This window comes from Ailuropoda melanoleuca, chromosome 10, assembly GCF_002007445.2.
Source record: "Ailuropoda melanoleuca isolate Jingjing chromosome 10, ASM200744v2, whole genome shotgun sequence".
NCBI classification, from domain to species: Eukaryota; Metazoa; Chordata; class Mammalia; order Carnivora; family Ursidae; genus Ailuropoda; species Ailuropoda melanoleuca.
This window is the reverse complement of record NC_048227.1, coordinates 94214261-94234963: the sequence shown is the minus strand read 5'-3', so window position 1 is coordinate 94234963 and position 20703 is coordinate 94214261. Positions and strand designations below refer to the sequence as shown.

Below are 20703 nucleotides of genomic sequence, written 5' to 3'. Positions count from 1 at the left end.
GCATGAATCACAGTGAGATTACCACTACCGCTGCTACCAGGAGCCAACGGTAACAGCTAGCCCTCGGTGCTACCTGCCGCTAGGAACTACGCAGGACTCACCACGCGCCAGCTAAGTGCAACTTTTACCTTCGTTTTACAAATGAAGAAAATGAGGCTCGGAAAGCTCCCATTTCCCCTGGCCACCCAGCGGGCGAGTACCAGACGAGAAGCCAGGTCATGTATGCCGCACCGTCGAGCCTCAAGGATCACCGTGACAGTCGCCCCTCGAACAGCCCAGGGGTTAGGGACGCTGAATGCCCACCACCACCTCACACTCCCCAAACCGCATGTAACTCGTACAACTTCAGATTCCTCCAAAACTTTACTACGGACAGCGGTCTGTTGACAGGAAGCCTTACTGATAGCATAAATACCGGATTAACACATATTTTGTACATTCTGTGTTTTATACACCGTAGTCTTCCAATAAGGCAAGCTATAGAAAGAAAATGTCATTCGGAAAATCATAAGGAAGAGAAAATACATTGATGGCACTCTCCTGTACTTATCTAAAAAAAAATATATATATCCGAGTTGTTCAAGGGTCGACTGTAATTCCACCCCCCAAAGAGAAAGCTGGCCGTCGTGCTTCGTGAATCTACGCCTTTGCACATTTGCTTAGCATCTCTGAGGAGCCAGGGCTCTGTTTCTGGGCGCCGGGATCTGGAAGGCAAGCAGACCTTGGCAATCTGTTGCCGGAGGGCTCCTAACTCACGTGGCTGGGCTTTCCCTTTCCTCTCAAGTGACTCTCTACTCGAACATGGTCTTGGACTCCCACCCCCGGAGGCAAGATTCCCTTGTACATCTCAGCACCCCCGCCCCCCAGCAGACTGAACTAAAACTGGCACATGGCTCTGGGCTCAACTAGTTTCAAAACAGAAGAAACAGAAGTTTATCAATATAACTTCAATTTCATTTGAAGTTTGACATCATAATGCCAAAATGTGCTTATTATTCTGATACCTGGAACTCAGAATAGCTTTTCCCTACTAAAAATAATCTGAAATACAATGGTTAGGCTCCCATTCCAGCCCACGTAAGTCTAACAAGGCCACAATGTAGTTAAAACAACGCTCACTTACAATAACGATTACAGGACAAATACTTGTCACAATACTAATGATTTTTTAAAAAAAAGAATAGGAACAAAATGTAAGAAAGTTTGCATTTATTAAAATGTGTAACCTTGGGGGAAAGCATGTTTAGAGAAAAATGAAACCATCAATGGAAGATTTTGGAGATTCTAAAGGAAACTTCTAGGTCCTTCAAAGGACTTCAGAGGTGGTTGAGGGCACAGGTCCTTGTAATATCTAAATGTATTTTAAAGGGGAAAAAAAGTCCTCCTTTTCTTTGACATAGATTCGTCACCAGCTCTGACTCTTATCAAAAATACTAAGGGCTTTTCCTAGGTTGTGGGACTCATAAGAGGAATGAAAAGAAGAGGGAGAGATTTTTCTTGAGGAAGCTGGGTAAAAAAAAAAAAAAGAAAAAGGGTACTAGGAGGGATAAAGAGGCCAGTAGGGATGCTGGGTGAGAACTGATCTGAGCTCTGAGTTGTGCCAGTGCGTGCACTGCCCCGGGATGGGAAGGGAGAGTGATGGGCGAAAGACGAGGTTTGGCATTCCCAACCTAACACCTCTGTACCCCATCAGTCCCAAACCGCTTGACTGCCCTCAGGAGAAAAGGGATAAGTCTTTTGTGGGCTGGAGTAGAAAAGAAGGAAGACACCATTAGTGCTGTGTATGGAAAATAGTTCTCTTTAGGAAAAAGAAACCAAGCCCTGATTTGTAGTATCAATCGATTGCGGTGGTGTAAATACTCCCACCGTGGGCGATTTCCAGCCACAAATAGTTTAATAACTGGCTCACAAAATTCCTGAATATTTAACAATCCGCTTCCACAAGCTGGGGCGAGCCAGCTCCAACACGCCACTCAGTGGTGCAACTAACCCTTTATATGTTCAGATGGTTACGGGTCAGAGCCACCTGCTCGAGCATGTGCTGTTCTGTTCCGTGATTATGACGTTTTAATAAAAAGTGGCAGGATACCCATGAAGTTCAGTAAAAGAGTAAATCCCAAAAGCACATCCTGGCCTAAAGGCCAGCAGAAATCAGAGGGCAGAGGCTATCAGATTAGTCTTAGTTTAAATTCAAGAATGATCACATAGCTGAGTTCTCAGGGCTGTTAAATGTTCTGATGACTCTTTTCTGTCTACCAGCTTTTAAAATGTAAGAGAAAAAAAATCACCAGTGACTTTTCTGGAACAATTTTTAAAACTTAAAAACCAGGGCCTCTTCTCAGTGAAAGTTTAACGCATTTCCAGAGTGGATGAGACATGGAAGTACCCATTGCCCTCTTACTGTTTATGTTCGCCTAATCACACTATGGGGAGCAGGGCTTCTCAGACTCCAAGGGCCAGATGACATGGAAAGTTTCTTGAGTGGAGTGGAGTGCTGGACCTAATACCCATGGGAAGAACAGCCTGCACACCCAAGAGGACAAGAGAGGACCAGGCCACCGTCTGCCAGCATCCTGGCTGGGCTCCTGCCTACACGGTCACCATGATCTGATCCAGAGGTTTCCGTGTTAGATCGGGCACCGTGGCCTCTTCGCTGGGGTACCCCACGGGGAGCAGCATCAGCAGCTTTTCATTTGCGGGGCGGCCCAGGAGCACCCTCAGACGGGGGCCACAGTTGAGTGGAGTGGTAGTGACAGTCACCAGTCCCGCATTCTACAACAGGAGGGGAGAGAATACATTGGCAAGTCAGCGGGCAAAATCACAGCTTTGCCTGTAGCCTGGGGACATCGTGGTCCCTACAAGGCCTGCTTGTCCCACCCTTTCCCTGAAGCTGGGTAGCAAAGAGGCTGCCAGCCTGGGCAACAGTATCTTGAACCTGACTTGCTCTCCTCAATCTCCTAGTCCCTACATTCTTTTGACCAAACGGGGAGAGGCTTCTTGAAGAAGAAAGTACTAGTCTTATTTTTCACTGAAGGTTAAGAAATAGGAATGGTTATTTCATGGGAGGAAATGTGGGGAAACCAGAAATACACCGAAGGAACAGCCCAAAACAAGGGAGTTCCTATGCTTCTAAAATCAACAATGCAGGCGAAGCATCATCCCCAGCGGAAAATACCTGTGTCCAATCACGGAAGACCCAGTGGCCCAGGGATCCATTCGAGGAAGAGGAATTTCTCTATCAACTTCTCCCCAAGCCCCTCTAGGTAATAAACACCTAATAAAAATCATGTGCAGCTTCAAGATGCCCCCCCCAGCCGACTACCTCCATCCCCCCTACTTTCCCAACTACGTGTTCATTGCTAAGCCTGAGCCAGACAGAAGTTCTGGAACTGACTTTGAGAGTCCTGCAGGAGAGGCTCTTTGGTCCGGTCACTATGTGATCTGTGCAGATGGGGGTTTCAGGAAGATTCCTCTTTCCTCGCTCACAAATAGGACCTACACTCAGAATTATGCCTGAGGCGACGCTAGAGGGCAGCAAACTCAACACTAACGTGACGAAGCTGCTGACTCCGAGCTGGGGAAAACTTCTAACTCTGCACACCTTCCAGCCCTGAGATGAGCGTAAGGTGGGGCCATATGGTCCGACCTTGCACATCACTTCCTCTATTTAACCACTCACAGAATCAGGAAGGAAATAAGATGTCTCCTCCTCGAGGCTGCCTTTTCAAGTAATCTAAAAGCAAATCCCTCTTTTGTGGAACAATGACTGTATTTTGCAAGGTGTTTTCGGCATACGCATTTTTCTTGAAGAAGCATATAGGTTTTTGGAACTGATTGTCCCTTGAAAGTATGATCACTCGCTCTTATAATCTTGTTTGCTTCATTTGTTTTATGTGTTTCCTGTCTCTTTCCACCCCTGGACTGCAGTCCGCACCAGAACGTGCACACAGTTCACAAGGCAGCTATCCCTGGCACCCCCGGGGCCTGTCACATCAAAGGAGCTCACAGACTATGTGTTGAGTGAATGAACTGAATCACGGAAAAGGTGTACCTCAATCCTGCTCTATTTCATGCTTACCATTGCTCTAGTTACTGCATAGATGGAATTTTTAAAAGCACATAGACATCCTTCTCATGCAATATATGTCAACTCGACTTTCCAGGAAGAGCTCTACGACAGAGTCCTCCTTACAGCTTTGCAATCGTTCCACTGGCTCAGACAACAGTGAGCACAGCTAGGCAGTGTGTCCGCCGCCATCCTTGAAGCTTCCTATCATTGCAGATGAAGCAAACACAGTGACCATTTTTCTGAGCCTGAGTGATATTATAAGTGAATTTCTGGAAGAATTCCAGCTTGTTGCACCATTAGACTCACCTATCCAGGTTTCCAGGGTGACTTTTCAGATCAGGCCCCCTTACGTAGGAATTCAACTTTAGAGAAACAACTTCACATCTCTCTAAACTAGAAGCTGAAATGTGTGAATGAGGCTACTGTTTGGCCATCCAGTACTGCGTCTGTCTTCGGGGCAGGGTGGGAAGGAAACATACGTGCAGAGCAGCGAGGAGGATGCCGCAAGCAATGGAAACACTGATCTCATTGTAGTAGTGGACCTTCCTTTTGCCATTTGCAGCAAAACCATGTACTTGTTTGAAAATCAGAATCAGAACGGGAGCTGTGTCCAAGTACTCCTTAATCCAATTGGTTCTGAAGGGAAAAAAAGATAATTCAGAGACTATATGCTCTCAATGAATTTTTTTTTTCTTTTTCACAATCTCAGCTTATTTACATCTAAAATAAAAGCATTTTCTTGGGGCGCCTGGGTGGCTCATTCAGTTGAGCATCAACCTTGGTTTCAGCTCAGGTCATGATTTCGGTCGGGGTCCTGAGCTCTGTGCTCAGGGGGGCTCTGCTTGAGGATTTCTCTCCCTTTCCCTCTGCCCCTCCCCACTCTCTCTCAAATAAATAAATCTTTACAAAAAATAAAATCAAAGCATTTTCTTGTCTTTTATATTTCAATTGAGAAAGAGCAGAATTTTTGTGTGTGTCTTATTCATATTTTTCTGTCTAGGGTCATTCAAACCAATAAACACGTGTTAATAAAGGTATAGTATGGCAAAGCACATGAAATGCTGAAAGATACAAAGATAGATCCCATAACCCAGAGGGCAATACGTAAAATTTGGCAAACTGAAACCTGGTAAGTGGAATGAAAGAAATGTAAGTCAAGTGCATTAGGAGTCCTCCAAATGAAGGGTTGATAATTTTGAATAAGCAGATTAGAAGAACATATCCAAAGTTCCCCTTGAGATGGGGCACTGAAGACCAGATGGAAAGGGGGCACTGGGGAGGGCATCCTAGTGCGTCGATGAGTAAAGGCACAGTCGGGATGGAGGCTGCTTGGCAGGCCAGGGAGTTTTCCGAAGCCTGGTAGGCTAGAGGATGGGGTGTGTGGTGAAGCATGCGTGGGCTGCCAGGTTACATACTTTGTTTCGTAGGTAATGGAAAGTGACCACAAGCTTCTCAGCAGACGCATTTTGTGATCAGGTCTATTCCTGAAAGAGGCAGATTGGTGTGGGCGAGGGACCAGGAGAATTTGGGGAGGCATAGAGGCTGGAGCTGATAGGTCTGGTACAGGAGCAAAAGAAAGGACAAAGATGATGATGAGGTTTAACCAAAACCACAGGTGCAGAGGGTGTAATGTCAGCCCAGTTGTGGAGAAAAGGAAGGGAACTTTGTGGGAGTGGGAGATAATTCATGTGAGGTATAAATATTAAGTTTCAATTTCTGCTTTCCAGCTAAGGAGCGTATCTTTCTCTATTCCATTAGCCTATCCCATACATTTGGCAAAAGTTTTATTCCAGGACAGATACTCAAAGTAGTACTCATGAAATGCTATATATTAGGGTTTTTTTAGGATATAGATACATTAGGTCATTAACTAACAAGAGATGATTTCATTTTAAGCCTAGTTATGCTTCACTGTCTTAAAACATACTAAAGTCACTTGTGCAGTTTTCTATGGTCCCTCTTACACTCTTAACTTCTACAGGTTACATTTCCAAGGCTACTTGACCATGCTTCAATCGGCCTAGTCACATCGGGCTATTATCAATCCTTTTCTCCTTACAAACAGAGTGTTCTTGTTTACAAAGAGGATAAACTCTGGAGCTAATGGGTTTTGCCACGTTGGGCAACCTCCCGAATTTCCCATAGCTCAGTTCCTGCACATGTAAAGGGCACTATTATACCCTCACCTCATACAGCTATTGTGANTGTGCTGTTTTCTATGGTCCCTCTTACACTCTTAACTTCTACAGGTTACATTTCCAAGGCTACTTTACCATGCTTCAATCGGCCTAGTCACATCGGGCTATTATCAATCCCTTTCTCCTTACAAACAGAGTGTTCTTGTTTACAAAGAGGATAAACTCTGGAGCTAATGGGTTTCACCACATTGGGCAACCTCCTGAATTTCCCATAGCTCAGTTCCTGCACATGTAAAGGGCACTATTATACCCTCACCTCATACAGCTATTGTGAGGGGGAGACTAGTCAAACAGATAAAGTGCCTAGAAAAGAACCTAACCTTGCCCACACTGCTGTGTGTGTGTTAGTATTATTACTACTACTATTATTTCACGATGGATAATTCAAAAAAATGTTTAATGCAAGATGAAGATTAGGCAGTTTACCTTGGTTCAAAGGCAGATTAGTAATTTTTAATGATTTTTGTACTTTTTTTTGCCTGGACATACATTAGTATCTAATATTTCTGGTTTGTTCAATTCTACAAGAATTTATTATGACATCACATTAAAGCTAATAAAAACACAGCAACAAGACCTATTAAGAGAAGGACAAGTAGCACCTTCTGCCTGGGGTGGGGAGCTTAAACCCTCAAACAGAAAAATATAAGGTTCGACAGGTAGGTTGGACCCAGGTTGTGTATTGAGCCTATTAAAGAATTGGTTTCAAAATTGACTCAAACAGGATGTCAAGACATTTGCTCATCTGCAATTCAATTCAACAAACATTTATTCAATTACCTACTACGCATCACACTATGCTAGATGGTATAATATAAGACATTTTAAATCTGGACCTCTACGTATATATGTGTGTGCACGTATTGGCCTATAACATGAGAAGAAAAGTAAACCAATAATTAAAAGCTATGTGATAAAATGGCCATTTTAGATGCACAGAAGGTGTATATTTGGTGCTTGGAGCCCAGAGATGAGATAGTGACTAATTCCACCTTTGCTAGGGAGAGTGCCAGGGCCTCCAGCATTTTGTAGGCACTNCGCATCACACTATGCTAGATGGTATAATATAAGACATTTTAAATCTGGACCTCTAGAGTTTTTACATATATATGTGTGTGCACGTATTGGCCTATAACATGAGAAGAAAAGTAAACCAATAATTAAAAGCTATGTGATAAAATGGCCATTTTAGATGCACAGAAGGTGTATATTTGGTGCTTGGAGCCCAGAGATGAGATAGTGACTAATTCCACCTTTGCTAGGGAGAGTGCCAGGGCCTCCAGCATTTTGTAGGCACTGTGCACGGCTAGAGCAGGACATCTGAGGGTAGGAACTCAACTTACATTTCACCCATCCCAATTTTCCTCATGAATATGCAATAAGATTTTTATATTTATTATTAATATCCTGCACTAGTTTCAGAGCATGGTAATAAGTTACAGCTCCATAAGGCATCCATTTAATTGGGTTTAAATATCTGAGGAAAAATATGTCCTCTGGGGCCAGATAAATGAAACAGGAGCAGAGCCATGAGGCCCTCTTCCCATCACCCATTCCCTCCTCCCTAGGGCCTCAATCTCATTGCCCTTTCTTGTCTTACCGGCTTGGGTCACTCTGGGGTGTTGAACAACACCACAGGACTGGCCATGAAAGGCCCACAGCTGCGAGCCAGAGGTATGAATGCCTCTGTATTCCAAGTGCCAGGGACTAGAACAATCTTCCTTCCTCAGAAATAAGAGCCAACATCTCTGCCCACTGTCCCTCCTCACACTCAGCCTTGGAGCACACTGGAGGGGAAAGGAAATGGCCGTTGCAGGGACGCAGTGTTTATAAAGAGGACTCGGTGAGTGACAAGGCTGAGTTTAAACAATGAAAATGAGTCTTTTAATGACAAAAGTGACTGAGAAGTGATGGAATGCATGTGAGGTATTATGAAGAGTGACTGGCCCTCAGTGGGGAGAGCGGACTCCTCAAGTCACTCTTGGCTGTCACTACTAGAGGAACTGACAACTCACAGGCCCTACCCTACTGCAAGCAGGCAGTACATTAAATCTAGTTACAATGAGTTTCACCACACTTCCTTCCGGGAGACAAGGAAGCCCACACAGTTACTAACGCGTAATAGATAGGACACTTGTACTGAATATCTACTCTTAACTAACCATGTACTAAAACTAGAGCCAGCTTACTGAGGTCACTTGGAAGACAGTATCACGTGAGCAAAGGTAATTTACTTCAGTCAGGGTCCTGAGAAATGTTGCATAGCCTTACATTCCAGATGGGGGGAAAGTGAAGTAAGTCCTCAACTTTTTATTTACTGTTACTTGGGTCAAAGCCTATTTATTTACCAAAGACACGTATGGCACTTACTAGGTGCCGTTACCCTTACGCATGTGGGCAAACACACTTACACATTTAATTTTCGTAATGAAGTAAATCCTAGACATTCCCGTTTTACAGATGAGAAAACCAAGCACAGAGAGGTTAATAATTCCATCAACTTCTGTACCTCAGCTTCTTGAGGTCTGTAACCCACTGGCGCCCCATCCTTCTCAAGTAGTTTATTTCCTCCTCCTCCTCAATGATCTCCCGAATCTTGTGCTTCACGTCCACGTCCTTCACAACCACGAAGGTCCAGGGCTCCGTGTGGGCCCCACTTGGGGCGGTTCCTATCATCCATTAAATTACAATCAGAAATTAGAACACAGGAAAATGTGAGAATGTTCACATGGCTCACATGGCTCGGTCGGCTAAGCGTCTGCCTTCAGCTCAGGTCACGATCCCAGGGTCCTGGGGTCAAGCCCCACTTCTGGTTCCCTGCTTGGCGGGGAGTCTGCTTCTCCCTCTGCCCCTACCTTCACCTCCCCAGCTTGTGCTCTCTTTCTTACTCGCTCTCTCTCGAATAAATAAAATCTTTTTTAAAAAAGAATAAATATAATAACTCATACTTGCTCAAAACGAAGTTAGATCACCTGGTGACCCAAGTGCTTGGCCGCAAATGCTGGGATGCTGCTGCCGCTCCGTCTCGTTCTGCATTACTTTAGGGGCTACCAAGCAGCTAACTGAGGTCAAGACCAGTGCTTCTAGGGCTATAGGAATTTATCATCACTTCTCTAATTATGTGAGGGAAAACGTTCCTAAGTAACTATACCATGACCACTAAGGGAATCCAGAAGGGAAGTTCTGACAGCCCAAATTTTCCAAAACGTTGTTTGTTTTGATATTCTTGAAACAGGATAAAGTCATGAAGCTTACTGAAGATGATAAACACGTAAATGGTAAAATGGCTTTTAAACACTTATGAAATGGGGCACCTAGGTAGCTCAGTTGGTTAAGCATCTGACTCTTGATTTCGGCTCAGGTCATGAGCTCGGGGTGATGAGATCGAATCCCACATCCAGCTCCATGCTAAGCTTGAGATTCTCTCTCTCCCTCTGCTCCTCTCCCCATTCACTCTCTCTCTCAAAACAAAACAAAACTCACCTTAAATAAATAAATAAATAAATAAATAAATAAATAAATTACTCTTAAATTTTTGGGTACCTGTCTCAGGACTCTGAGTGTGGCACTGTGGGGTTTGTGGTCCTTCCGGGGACACATGAGATCTCCTGGCCCTGGGTGCTCAGTACACATAAGTCTGTCTTCAGCTCTCATGGGCTATGGAAACCCTCAGCCTACACCTGGGTCAGTCCCAGTGTCCTGGGACAAAGCTTCCTAGTGTATCTCAGTGTCCAAGGAGCTTGAATTCTCTTTCAGATTCCAACCGGGGCCAGCTTCTGATGTGAGTCACCCTGCTGTCCTCGAGATGGGCTGCTGCGCCCAGTGAGAGACCACAGCGACCCATAGGTAGGATATTTCAGAAGGAACTATTCCTTTTTCCCTAGTGAGTAATTTGATGGCATAATCTCTACACCAGGGGGGTTAAAATTGCCTGCTTGATGGGGCTCTTGTTGGCCTCCCACCACTCCCTGTGGTCGAGAGGGCATGACTGGATTGCGAAATGCAAGTCAAAAGTTGAACACAAAGCCCACATTTCTGAACAGAGTGATTCCAGTTCCCTTTGTACCCATGTTGTTTGTCACATAAGAAATAAATTGTTCCCTAATGTTTTCGATTATGCCAAATTTATCTGCACATCACANGGGTCAAAGCCTATTTATTTACCAAAGACACGTATGGCACTTACTAGGTGCCGTTACCCTTACGCATGTGGGCAAACACACTTACACATTTAATTTTCGTAATGAAGTAAATCCTAGACATTCCCGTTTTACAGATGAGAAAACCAAGCACAGAGAGGTTAATTAATAATTCCATCAACTTCTGTACCTCAGCTTCTTGAGGTCTGTAACCCATTGGCGCCCCATCCTTCTCAAGTAGTTTATTTCCTCCTCCTCCTCAATGATCTCCCGAATCTTGTGTTTCACGTCCACGTCCTTCACAACCACGAAGGTCCAGGGCTCCGTGTGGGCCCCACTTGGGGCGGTTCCTATCATCCATTAAATTACAATCAGAAATTAGAACACAGGAAAATGTGAGAATGTTCACATGGCTCACATGGCTCGGTCGGCTAAGCGTCTGCCTTCAGCTCAGGTCACGATCCCAGGGTCCTGGGGTCAAGCCCCACTTCTGGTTCCCTGCTTGGCGGGGAGTCTGCTTCTCCCTCTGCCCCTACCTTCACCTCCCCAGCTTGTGCTCTCTTTCTTACTCGCTCTCTCTCGAATAAATAAAATCTTTTTTAAAAAAGAATAAATATAATAACTCATACTTGCTCAAAACGAAGTTAGATCACCTGGTGACCCAAGTGCTTGGCCGCAAATGCTGGGATGCTGCTGCCGCTCCGTCTCGTTCTGCATTACTTTAGGGGCTACCAAGCAGCTAACTGAGGTCAAGACCAGTGCTTCTAGGGCTATAGGAATTTATCATCACTTCTCTAATTATGTGAGGGAAAACGTTCCTAAGTAACTATACCATGACCACTAAGGGAATCCAGAAGGGAAGTTCTGACAGCCCAAATTTTCCAAAACGTTGTTTGTTTTGATATTCTTGAAACAGGATAAAGTCATGAAGCTTACTGAAGATGATAAACACGTAAATGGTAAAATGGCTTTTAAACACTTATGAAATGGGGCACCTAGGTAGCTCAGTTGGTTAAGCATCTGACTCTTGATTTCGGCTCAGGTCATGAGCTCAGGGTGATGAGATCGAGTCCCACATCCAGCTCCATGCTAAGCTTGAGATTCTCTCTCTCCCTCTGCTCCTCTCCCCATTTACTCTCTCTCTCAAAACAAAACAAAACTCACCTTAAATAAATAAATAAATAAATAAATAAATAAATAAATTACTCTTAAATTTTTGGGTACCTGTCTCAGGACTCTGAGTGTGGCACTGTGGGGTTTGTGGTCCTTCCGGGGACACATGAGATCTCCTGGCCCTGGGTGCTCAGTACACATAAGTCTGTCTTCAGCTCTCATGGGCTATGGAAACCCTCAGCCTACACCTGGGTCAGTCCCAGTGTCCTGGGACAAAGCTTCCTAGTGTATCTCAGTGTCCAAGGAGCTTGAATTCTCTTTCAGATTCCAACCGGGGCCAGCTTCTGATGTGAGTCACCCTGCTGTCCTCGAGATGGGCTGCTGCGCCCAGTGAGAGACCACAGCGACCCATAGGTAGGATATTTCAGAAGGAACTATTCCTTTTTCCCTAGTGAGTAATTTGATGGCATAATCTCTACACCAGGGGAGTTAAAACTGCCTGCTTGTTGGGGCTCTTGTTGGCCTCCCACCACTCCCTGTGGTCGAGAGGGCATGACTGGATTGCGAAATGCAAGTCAAAAGTTGAACACAAAGCCCACATTTCTGAACAGAGTGATTCCAGTTCCCTTTGTACCCATGTTGTTTGTCACATAAGAAATAAATTGTTCCCTAATGTTTTCGATTATGCCAAATTTATCTGCACATCACACGTATACACACACATATAGAGATGCGGTATATACACAGAAGGAACTTAGGGACTGCTACTGTTAAATAAAAAACTAGCCAGTGCATTTGTACTCTTAACTGAAATGAAATGCTTTATTCTTGCTTCCTTTCAACTTGAGCAATGGATTCACAATTGCCATGTAATACTTTCTGCAAATGAACTTACATGTAATTTAGATAGGAATAACACTCCAGTACTCCAATAATACTCAAATAGGGGAGTTCTCTTACATCTCCTCCCCCTTTTTCTGTCGTTATTTTATTTTCCTCTGTGGAGATATTAACCTATGTTGAAAATGGGTTTGCCCTGCTGTGGTTTACTTTGCAAATTCATATAGGTAAATGTTGCTAGTTCACTAGAGGATGGTAGTAGAGCATTATGGTGTGTAATCTAAAAAATTTGGTTCCGAAAAGAGAGAAACACATAAACATGAGTGAGTGTGTGTGTGTGTGTGTGTGTGTGTTTCAAGAGGAGGGGAAAGTAAGAGGATGTTTCTCTTCCAGTGTATAATAGTGTGTTCAGAAATTTTAATTTTTAATAAAAGATCATAAGATTCAGTAATTTCACAAGTTTTAAACTGTTGCAACATCTGCTCCCAGGAAGTTTGTAACAGTCAATAGTTTGTAGAAAGTGGAAATCATTATGTTTCTGGCAGCCAGTCAACACCTGGTTTGAGAGATAAATGTTCACTCTGGGCTTTATTCACTATGTTTGAGCTTTACTGCTCCAGGAGGGTCACTTGTCCCTGACATTCTCAAAGACACAATGTGCCATTACAGACCTGCCGCTTTGATGACATTATCAATGACTTCCATGGGGACTTGCTCATTACTTATGAATCTGACGGACCGTCTTTTACTGAGAAGTTCATAAAATTCCTGGGATCTCTTAACCATTTCCTTTTCAGGATACCGGGTGTGGGAGAATGGAATATGTTCGACACTTTCCTCTGTGTCTTGCCAGTCGTCAGCATCTGCAAATAAGAACAAGAAAGGCAGAGAATTAAATGATCTCTCTTGGTCATGAAGGGGAGCAGAATATGTCACCCCAAAATATGCCTTTTTGGTATAAAGATTACATTGAGCTGATAATTNTTTGAGAGATAAATGTTCACTCTGGGCTTTGTTCACTGTGTTTGAGCTTTACTGCTCCAGGAGGGTCACTTGTCCCTGACATTCTCAAAGACACAATGTGCCATTACAGACCTGCCGCTTTGATGACATTATCAATGACTTCCATGGGGACTTGCTCATTACTTATGAATCTGACAGACCGTCTTTTACTGAGAAGTTCATAAAATTCCTGGGATCTCTTAACCATTTCCTTTTCAGGATACCGGGTGTGGGAGAATGGAATATGTTCGACACTTTCCTCTGTGTCTTGCCAGTCGTCAGCATCTGCAAATAAGAACAAGAAAGGCAGAGAATTAAATGATCTCTCTTGGTCATGAAGGGGAGCAGAATATGTCACCCCAAAATATGCCTTTTTGGTATAAAGATTACATTGAGCTGATAATTTTTTAAGGAACTACAGACACAAGAGAAGTTCTGAAAACCAGAGTAAAAGTTATCTTTTTATAAGGAACATTTACTTTTATAAAGGATATCTCCATTCATGAGTCTTCTCTGTACCAAGAAGGAAAAGATGATTCTCACAAAAAATTCCTATTGATGGAGAAAAAATCTGCACAACAACCTTACCCTTGTTTAAAATACTGTGCTCTTCTTGATAACCTCCTGTTACTGGATCCCCTTCCCCAACATCTTTCTTTTGTTTTTTAGTCGAAGATGGTATTTAAGGTGGTGGTTTGGGCCATTTCAAGGACTTACTCGATTTTCCTGGATCTGTCCCATGTATACAAGAGGTATACATATTATTAAGCTCCTCTTTGTTTTTCTCTTCTTAATCTGTCTCTTATTATGGGGGGGGGGTGTCTCAGCCAAGAACCTAGAAGGGTAGAGGGAAAATTATTTTTCCTCCTCTACAGCCATGAGGTTTTTATAAGGAACATTTACTTTTATAAAGGATATCTCCATTCATGAGTCTTCTCTGTACCAAGAAGGAAAAGATGATTCTCACAAAAAATTCCTATTGATGGAGAAAAAATCTGCACAACAACCTTACCCTTGTTTAAAATACTGTGCTCTTCTTGATAACCTCCTGTTACTGGATCCCCTTCCCCAACATCTTTCTTTTGTTTTTTAGTCGAAGATGGTATTTAAGGTGGTGGTTTGGGCCATTTCAAGGACTTACTCGATTTTCCTGGATCTGTCCCATGTATACAAGAGGTATACATATTATTAAGCTCCTCTTTGTTTTTCTCTTCTTAATCTGTCTCTTATTATGGGGGGGGGTGTCTCAGCCAAGAACCTAGAAGGGTAGAGGGAAAATTATTTTTCCTCCTCTACAGCCATAAGGTGGACAACAGGGAGAAGGAAATAAAGTTCTCAAAAATGTCTGCAAAATCATCATTTCAAAAGCATCAAGAAAAAATGAAAAGAATGGGTCCACAGAATTCCGAACTCTGATCTTGACTATTGGCTGTCCAGATTTCACACTGGTTATAAACCAAGAAAAAGAAAATTTTACCTACACAAAGATGAAGAACGAAAATTTCTATTAATGGTGAACTAGTATATTTGAAACAATATCCTGCTAGCTGAAAACCCCTAAGATCATGAAATAAAGGGTCTTTAAAGCCTTTTAAAAAAATCAATGAATTGCTGACAACATAGTAAGAAATTCCTAGGCCAAAACTGAAGGGAAATATGAGCCTACAGAGGCAAGTTAGCACAGAAGCTACATTTCCTCTGATAGTACTTGCCGATCTCTATATATTTGAATTTTTATTTTTATAATTTCAGGGATTGTGGGGAATAGGAATCAAAGCCCAGACCCACACACAATTGGAAAGCTAATAAGCTGGGACCCCAAGATTACATCCTTAAAGAAAGCATGAATCATAAATATATCAGGCCCCAAGGGGTTATACCATTTGGTGTGTCCTGCCTCAGACTTGAACTTGGAATTAAGTGGCCCTGCCTGAAAATACCTCCATTGCCTAAGAAAAGCAGGGGCCAATATACAAGTAATTTTAACTACAATTACTAGCAACCCACCAAATACAATCAAGCATAAAAGGAAAACATTTTGAGCAAGAAACAACAGAATTAATATTTAAAAATGTCTCCAAATATTGGAATTATCAGACTCAAAAGATAAAACAACTATGATTACTAGGTTTAGAGGGGAAAAAACACAAATCTGTAGGGTACAGGAAAAGATAAAAGGTGACATAGAAAATATGAAAAAATAAAATTCTAGAACTGAAAAATAAAGTAATGGAATTAAGAACTTAATGGATGGATTTAAGACAGTTTAAACATACCTAAAGAAAAAAAATAGTGAACTGGAAGATAACTCAGAAGAAAATATCTGGAATGGAGCAAGGAGAAACCAACAGATAGAAAACATAAAACAAAGAGTGAGAAAAAACAAAGCAGGGCGAGGTGTATATTGGAAAGAGACAAAAGTGAAAGAGGAAGAACCATCGAGAAACCACTGCAATAGCCAGGGTGGGATAATGTTGGCCCAGACTAGGTGTGCCACAAAAGAATGACAAATTCTTAGAGCATCTTGGAGATACAAATGATGAGACCTGTCAAAGTGTGTGCCTGGGAGTGGTGAGAGAGAGGGACTAAGGATGAGATCCAGGTGTTGGGGCTTTAGCACCTGGGGAGACAGTGGGACCATCTACTGAAATAGAGGATGAGCACTGAACCATCTGGGGGAAGTACAGGTAGGACTCACCAGTCCATCACATTTGAGATGCCTATGAGTTGTTCAAGCAGCGATATCTAGTGTGAAAGTAAAAGTCTGAGCCCAGAAGGTGGGATGTCACTTTGGGTACCCTCACATAAAGATGAGAATGACAACAGGAACAGAAGGAAGAGAGCAAGAGGATCCAGTGCCTCGCCCTGAGGGTCTGGAACATTCAGGTGGAGGATTAATTTTCTCATGCACTTGCATGCATATACTTCACTCCTAGGTCTCTGAGGACCAACCGAGGATGACGGAGGCAAGAGAGAATGACTTCAAAGACACCAAAAACCTCAAAGTCAATACCATATCATCAAGTGCCTTGGTTTGCTCATCTTTGTGAGTGAGAAAATACCTTATACATTTTACTAACCAAGGCAGTTTGGGCCCAAACTGTACACATTTAATGAGAAGGCCCAGTTACTCAGTTAAAAGGAAGTGAGTGTGATCGGGGAGTGGCAGCAAACACCTATCAGCTTTCTAGCGATCAATTCTGAACCAAACCCAGGTGTCATCACTATCAACCCTGAACTTACGCAATGTGTCAATAAAGACTTCCAACACCAGTGATAACTTCTGTATCATTNGCCTTGGTTTGCTCATCTTTGTGAGTGAGAAAATACCTTATACATTTTACTAACCAAGGCAGTTTGGGCCCAAACTGTACACATTTAATGAGAAGGCCCAGTTACTCAGTTAAAAGGAAGTGAGTGTGATCGGGGAGTGGCAGCAAACACCTATCAGCTTTCTAGCGATCAATTCTGAACCAAACCCAGGTGTCATCACTATCAACCCTGAACTTACGCAATGTGTCAATAAAGACTTCCAACACCAGTGATAACTTCTGTATCATTTGTTATGAAGTCTGACAACCTCTGTCCTTAGTAAGCGGTAAATAAGCAAATGCATGAAATGCCTCATTAACTGTTTGAAAGGTAAGTTACCAACTCTTAATATCCGTTCAGCATTCGTACAAACTAAAAGCAGCCTAGGTGCNTTAATGCAAGATGAAGATTAGGCAGTTTACCTTGGTTCAAAGGCAGATTAGTAATTTTTAATGATTTTTGTACTTTTTTTTGCCTGGACATACATTAGTATCTAATATTTCTGGTTTGTTCAATTCTACAAGAATTTATTATGACATCACATTAAAGCTAATAAAAACACAGCAACAAGACCTATTAAGAGAAGGACAAGTAGCACCTTCTGCCTGGGGTTGGGAGCTTAAACCCACAAACAGAAAAATATAAGGTTCGACAGGTAGGTTGGACCCAGGTTGTGTATTGAGCCTATTAAAGAATTGGTTTCAAAATTGACTCAAACAGGATGTCAAGACATTTGCTCATCTGCAATTCAATTCAACAAACATTTATTCAATTACCTACTATGCATCACACTATGCTAGATGGTATAATATAAGACATTTTAAATCTGGACCTCTACGTATATATGTGTGTGCACGTATTGGCCTATAACATGAGAAGAAAAGTAAACCAATAATTAAAAGCTATGTGATAAAATGGCCATTTTAGATGCACAGAAGGTGTATATTTGGTGCTTGGAGCCCAGAGATGAGATAGTGACTAATTCCACCTTTGCTAGGGAGAGTGCCAGGGCCTCCAGCATTTTGTAGGCACTGTGCATGGCTAGAGCAGGACATCTGAGGGTAGGAACTCAACTTACATTTCACCCATCCCAATTTTCCTCATGAATATGCAATAAGATTTTTATATTTATTATTAATATCCTGCACTAGTTTCAGAGCATGGTAATAAGTTACAGCTCCATAAGGCAACCATTTAATTGGGTTTAAATAACTGAGGAAAAATATGTCCTCTGGGGCCAGATAAATGAAACAGGAGCAGAGCCATGAGGCCCTCTTCCCATCACCCATTCCCTCCTCCCTAGGGCCTCAATCTCATTGCCCTTTCTTGTCTTACCGGCTTGGGTCACTCTGGGGTGTTGAACAACACCGCAGGACTGGCCACGAAAGGCCCACAGCTGCGAGCCAGAGGTATGAATGCCTCTGTATTCCAAGTGCCAGGGACTAGAACAATCTTCCTTCCTCAGAAATAAGAGCCAACATCTCTGCCCACTGTCCCTCCTCACACTCAGCCTTGGAGCACACTGGAGGGGAAAGGAAATGGCCGTTGCAGGGACGCAGTGTTTATAAAGAGGACTCGGTGAGTGACAAGGCTGAGTTTAAACAATGAAAATGAGTCTTTTAATGACAAAAGTGACTGAGAAGTGATGGAATGCATGTGAGGTATTATGAAGAGTGACTGGCCCTCAGTGGGGAGAGCGGACTCCTCAAGTCACTCTTGGCTGTCACTACTAGAGGAACTGACAACTCACAGGCCCTACCCTACTGCAAGCAGGCAGTACATTAAATCTAGTTACAATGAGTTTCACCACACTTCCTTCCGGGAGACAAGGAAGCCCACACAGTTACTACCGCGTAATAGATAGGACACTTGTACTGAATATCTACTCTTACTAACCATGTACTAAAACTAGAGCCAGCTTACTGAGGTCACTTGGAAGACAGTATCACGTGAGCAAAGGTAATTTACTTCAGTCAGGGTCCTGAGAAATGTTGCATAGCCTTACATTCCAGATGGGGGGAAAGTGAAGTAAGTCCTCAACTTTTTATTTACTGTTACTTGGGTCAAAGCCTATTTATTTACCAAAGACACGTATGGCACTTACTAGGTGCCGTTACCCTTACGCATGTGGGCAAACACACTTACACATTTAATTTTCGTAATGAAGTAAATCCTAGACATTCCCGTTTTACAGATGAGAAAACCAAGCACAGAGAGGTTAATAATTCCATCAACTTCTGTACCTCAGCTTCTTGAGGTCTGTAACCCACTGGCGCCCCATCCTTCTCAAGTAGTTTATTTCCTCCTCCTCCTCAATGATCTCCCGAATCTTGTGCTTCACGTCCACGTCCTTCACAACCACGAAGGTCCAGGGCTCCGTGTGGGCCCCACTTGGGGCGGTTCCTATCATCCATTAAATTACAATCAGAAATTAGAACACAGGAAAATGTGAGAATGTTCACATGGCTCACATGGCTCGGTCGGCTAAGCGTCTGCCTTCAGCTCAGGTCACGATCCCAGGGTCCTGGGGTCAAGCCCCACTTCCGGTTCCCTGCTTGGCGGGGAGTCTGCTTCTCCCTCTGCCCCTACCTACCCCTCCCCAGCTTGTGCTCTCTCTCTTAGTCACTCTCTCTCGAATAAATAAAATCTTTTTAAAAAAAGAATAAATATAATAACTCATACTTGCTCAAAACGAAGTTAGATCACCTGGTGACCCAAGTGCTTGGCCGCAAATGCTGGGATGCTGCTGCCGCTCCGTCTCGTTCTGCATTACTTTAGGGGCTACCAAGCAGCTAACTGAGGTCAAGACCAGTGCTTCTAGGGCTATAGGAATTTATCATCACTTCTCTAATTATGTGAGGGAAAACGTTCCTAAGTAACTATACCATGACCACTAAGGGAATCCAGAAGGGAAGTTCTGACAGCCCAAATTTTCCAAAACGTTGTTTGTTTTGATATTCTTGAAACAGGATAAAGTCATGAAGCTTACTGAAGATGATAAACACGTAAATGGTAAAATGGCTTTTAAACACTTATGAAATGGGGCACCTAGGTAGCTCAGTTGGTTAAGCATCTGACTCTTGATTTCGGCTCAGGTCATGAGCTCGGGGTGATGAGATCGAATCCCACATCCAGCTCCATGCTAAGCTTGAGATTCTCTCTCTCCCTCTGCTCCTCTCCCCATTCACTCTCTCTCTCAAAACAAAACAAAACTCACCTTAAATAAATAAATAAATAAATAAATAAATAAATAAATAAATAAATAAATAAATTACTCTTAAATTTTTGGGTACCTGTCTCAGGACTCTGAGTGTGGCACTGTGGGGTTTGTGGTCCTTCCGGGGACACATGAGATCTCCTGGCCCTGGGTGCTCAGTACACATAAGTCTGTCTTCAGCTCTCATGGGCTATGGAAACCCTCAGCCTACACCTGGGTCAGTCCCAGTGTCCTGGGACAAAGCTTCCTAGTGTATCTCAGTGTCCAAGGAGCTTGAATTCTCTTTCAGATTCCAACCGGGGCCAGCTTCTGATGTGAGTCACCCTGCTGTCCTCGAGATGGGCTGCTGCGCCCAGTGAGAGACCACAGCGACCCATAGGTAGGATATTTCAGAAGGAACTATTCCTTTTTCCCTAGTGAGTAATTTGATGGCATAATCTCTACACCAGGGGGGTTAAAACTGCCTGCTTGATGGGGCTCTTGTTGGCCTCCCACCACTCCCTGTGGTCGAGAGGGCATGACTGGATTGCGAAATGCAAGTCAAAAGTTGAACACAAAGCCCACATTTCTGAACAGAGTGATTCCAGTTCCCTTTGTACCCATGTTGTTTGTCACATAAGAAATAAATTGTTCCCTAATGTTTTCGATTATGCCAAATTTATCTGCACATCACACGTATACACACACATATAGAGATGCGGTATATACACAGAAGGAACTTAGGGACTGCTACTGTTAAATAAAAAACTAGCCAGTGCATTTGTACTCTTAACTGAAATGAAATGCTTTATTCTTGCTTCCTTTCAACTTGAG

At 43.1% G+C, this 20703-nt stretch overlaps 1 protein-coding gene across 1 annotated transcript in view; it reads right to left on the bottom strand.

The window, feature by feature from the left end:
- Positions 1-1204: 1204 nt before the first annotated feature.
- Positions 1205-20703, bottom strand: part of IYD (iodotyrosine deiodinase) — a 23658-nt gene continuing 4159 nt past the window's right edge. The window contains exons 2-5 of the mRNA XM_034669291.1: positions 13455-13646; positions 10597-10756; positions 4549-4705; positions 1205-2772 (exon numbers count right to left, since the gene is read on the bottom strand). Of these exons, the coding sequence (XP_034525182.1) occupies positions 2590-2772; positions 4549-4705; positions 10597-10756; positions 13455-13646 (692 nt within the window). The 3' untranslated portion in view covers positions 1205-2589. The remainder of the gene's footprint in view (positions 2773-4548; positions 4706-10596; positions 10757-13454; positions 13647-20703) is intronic.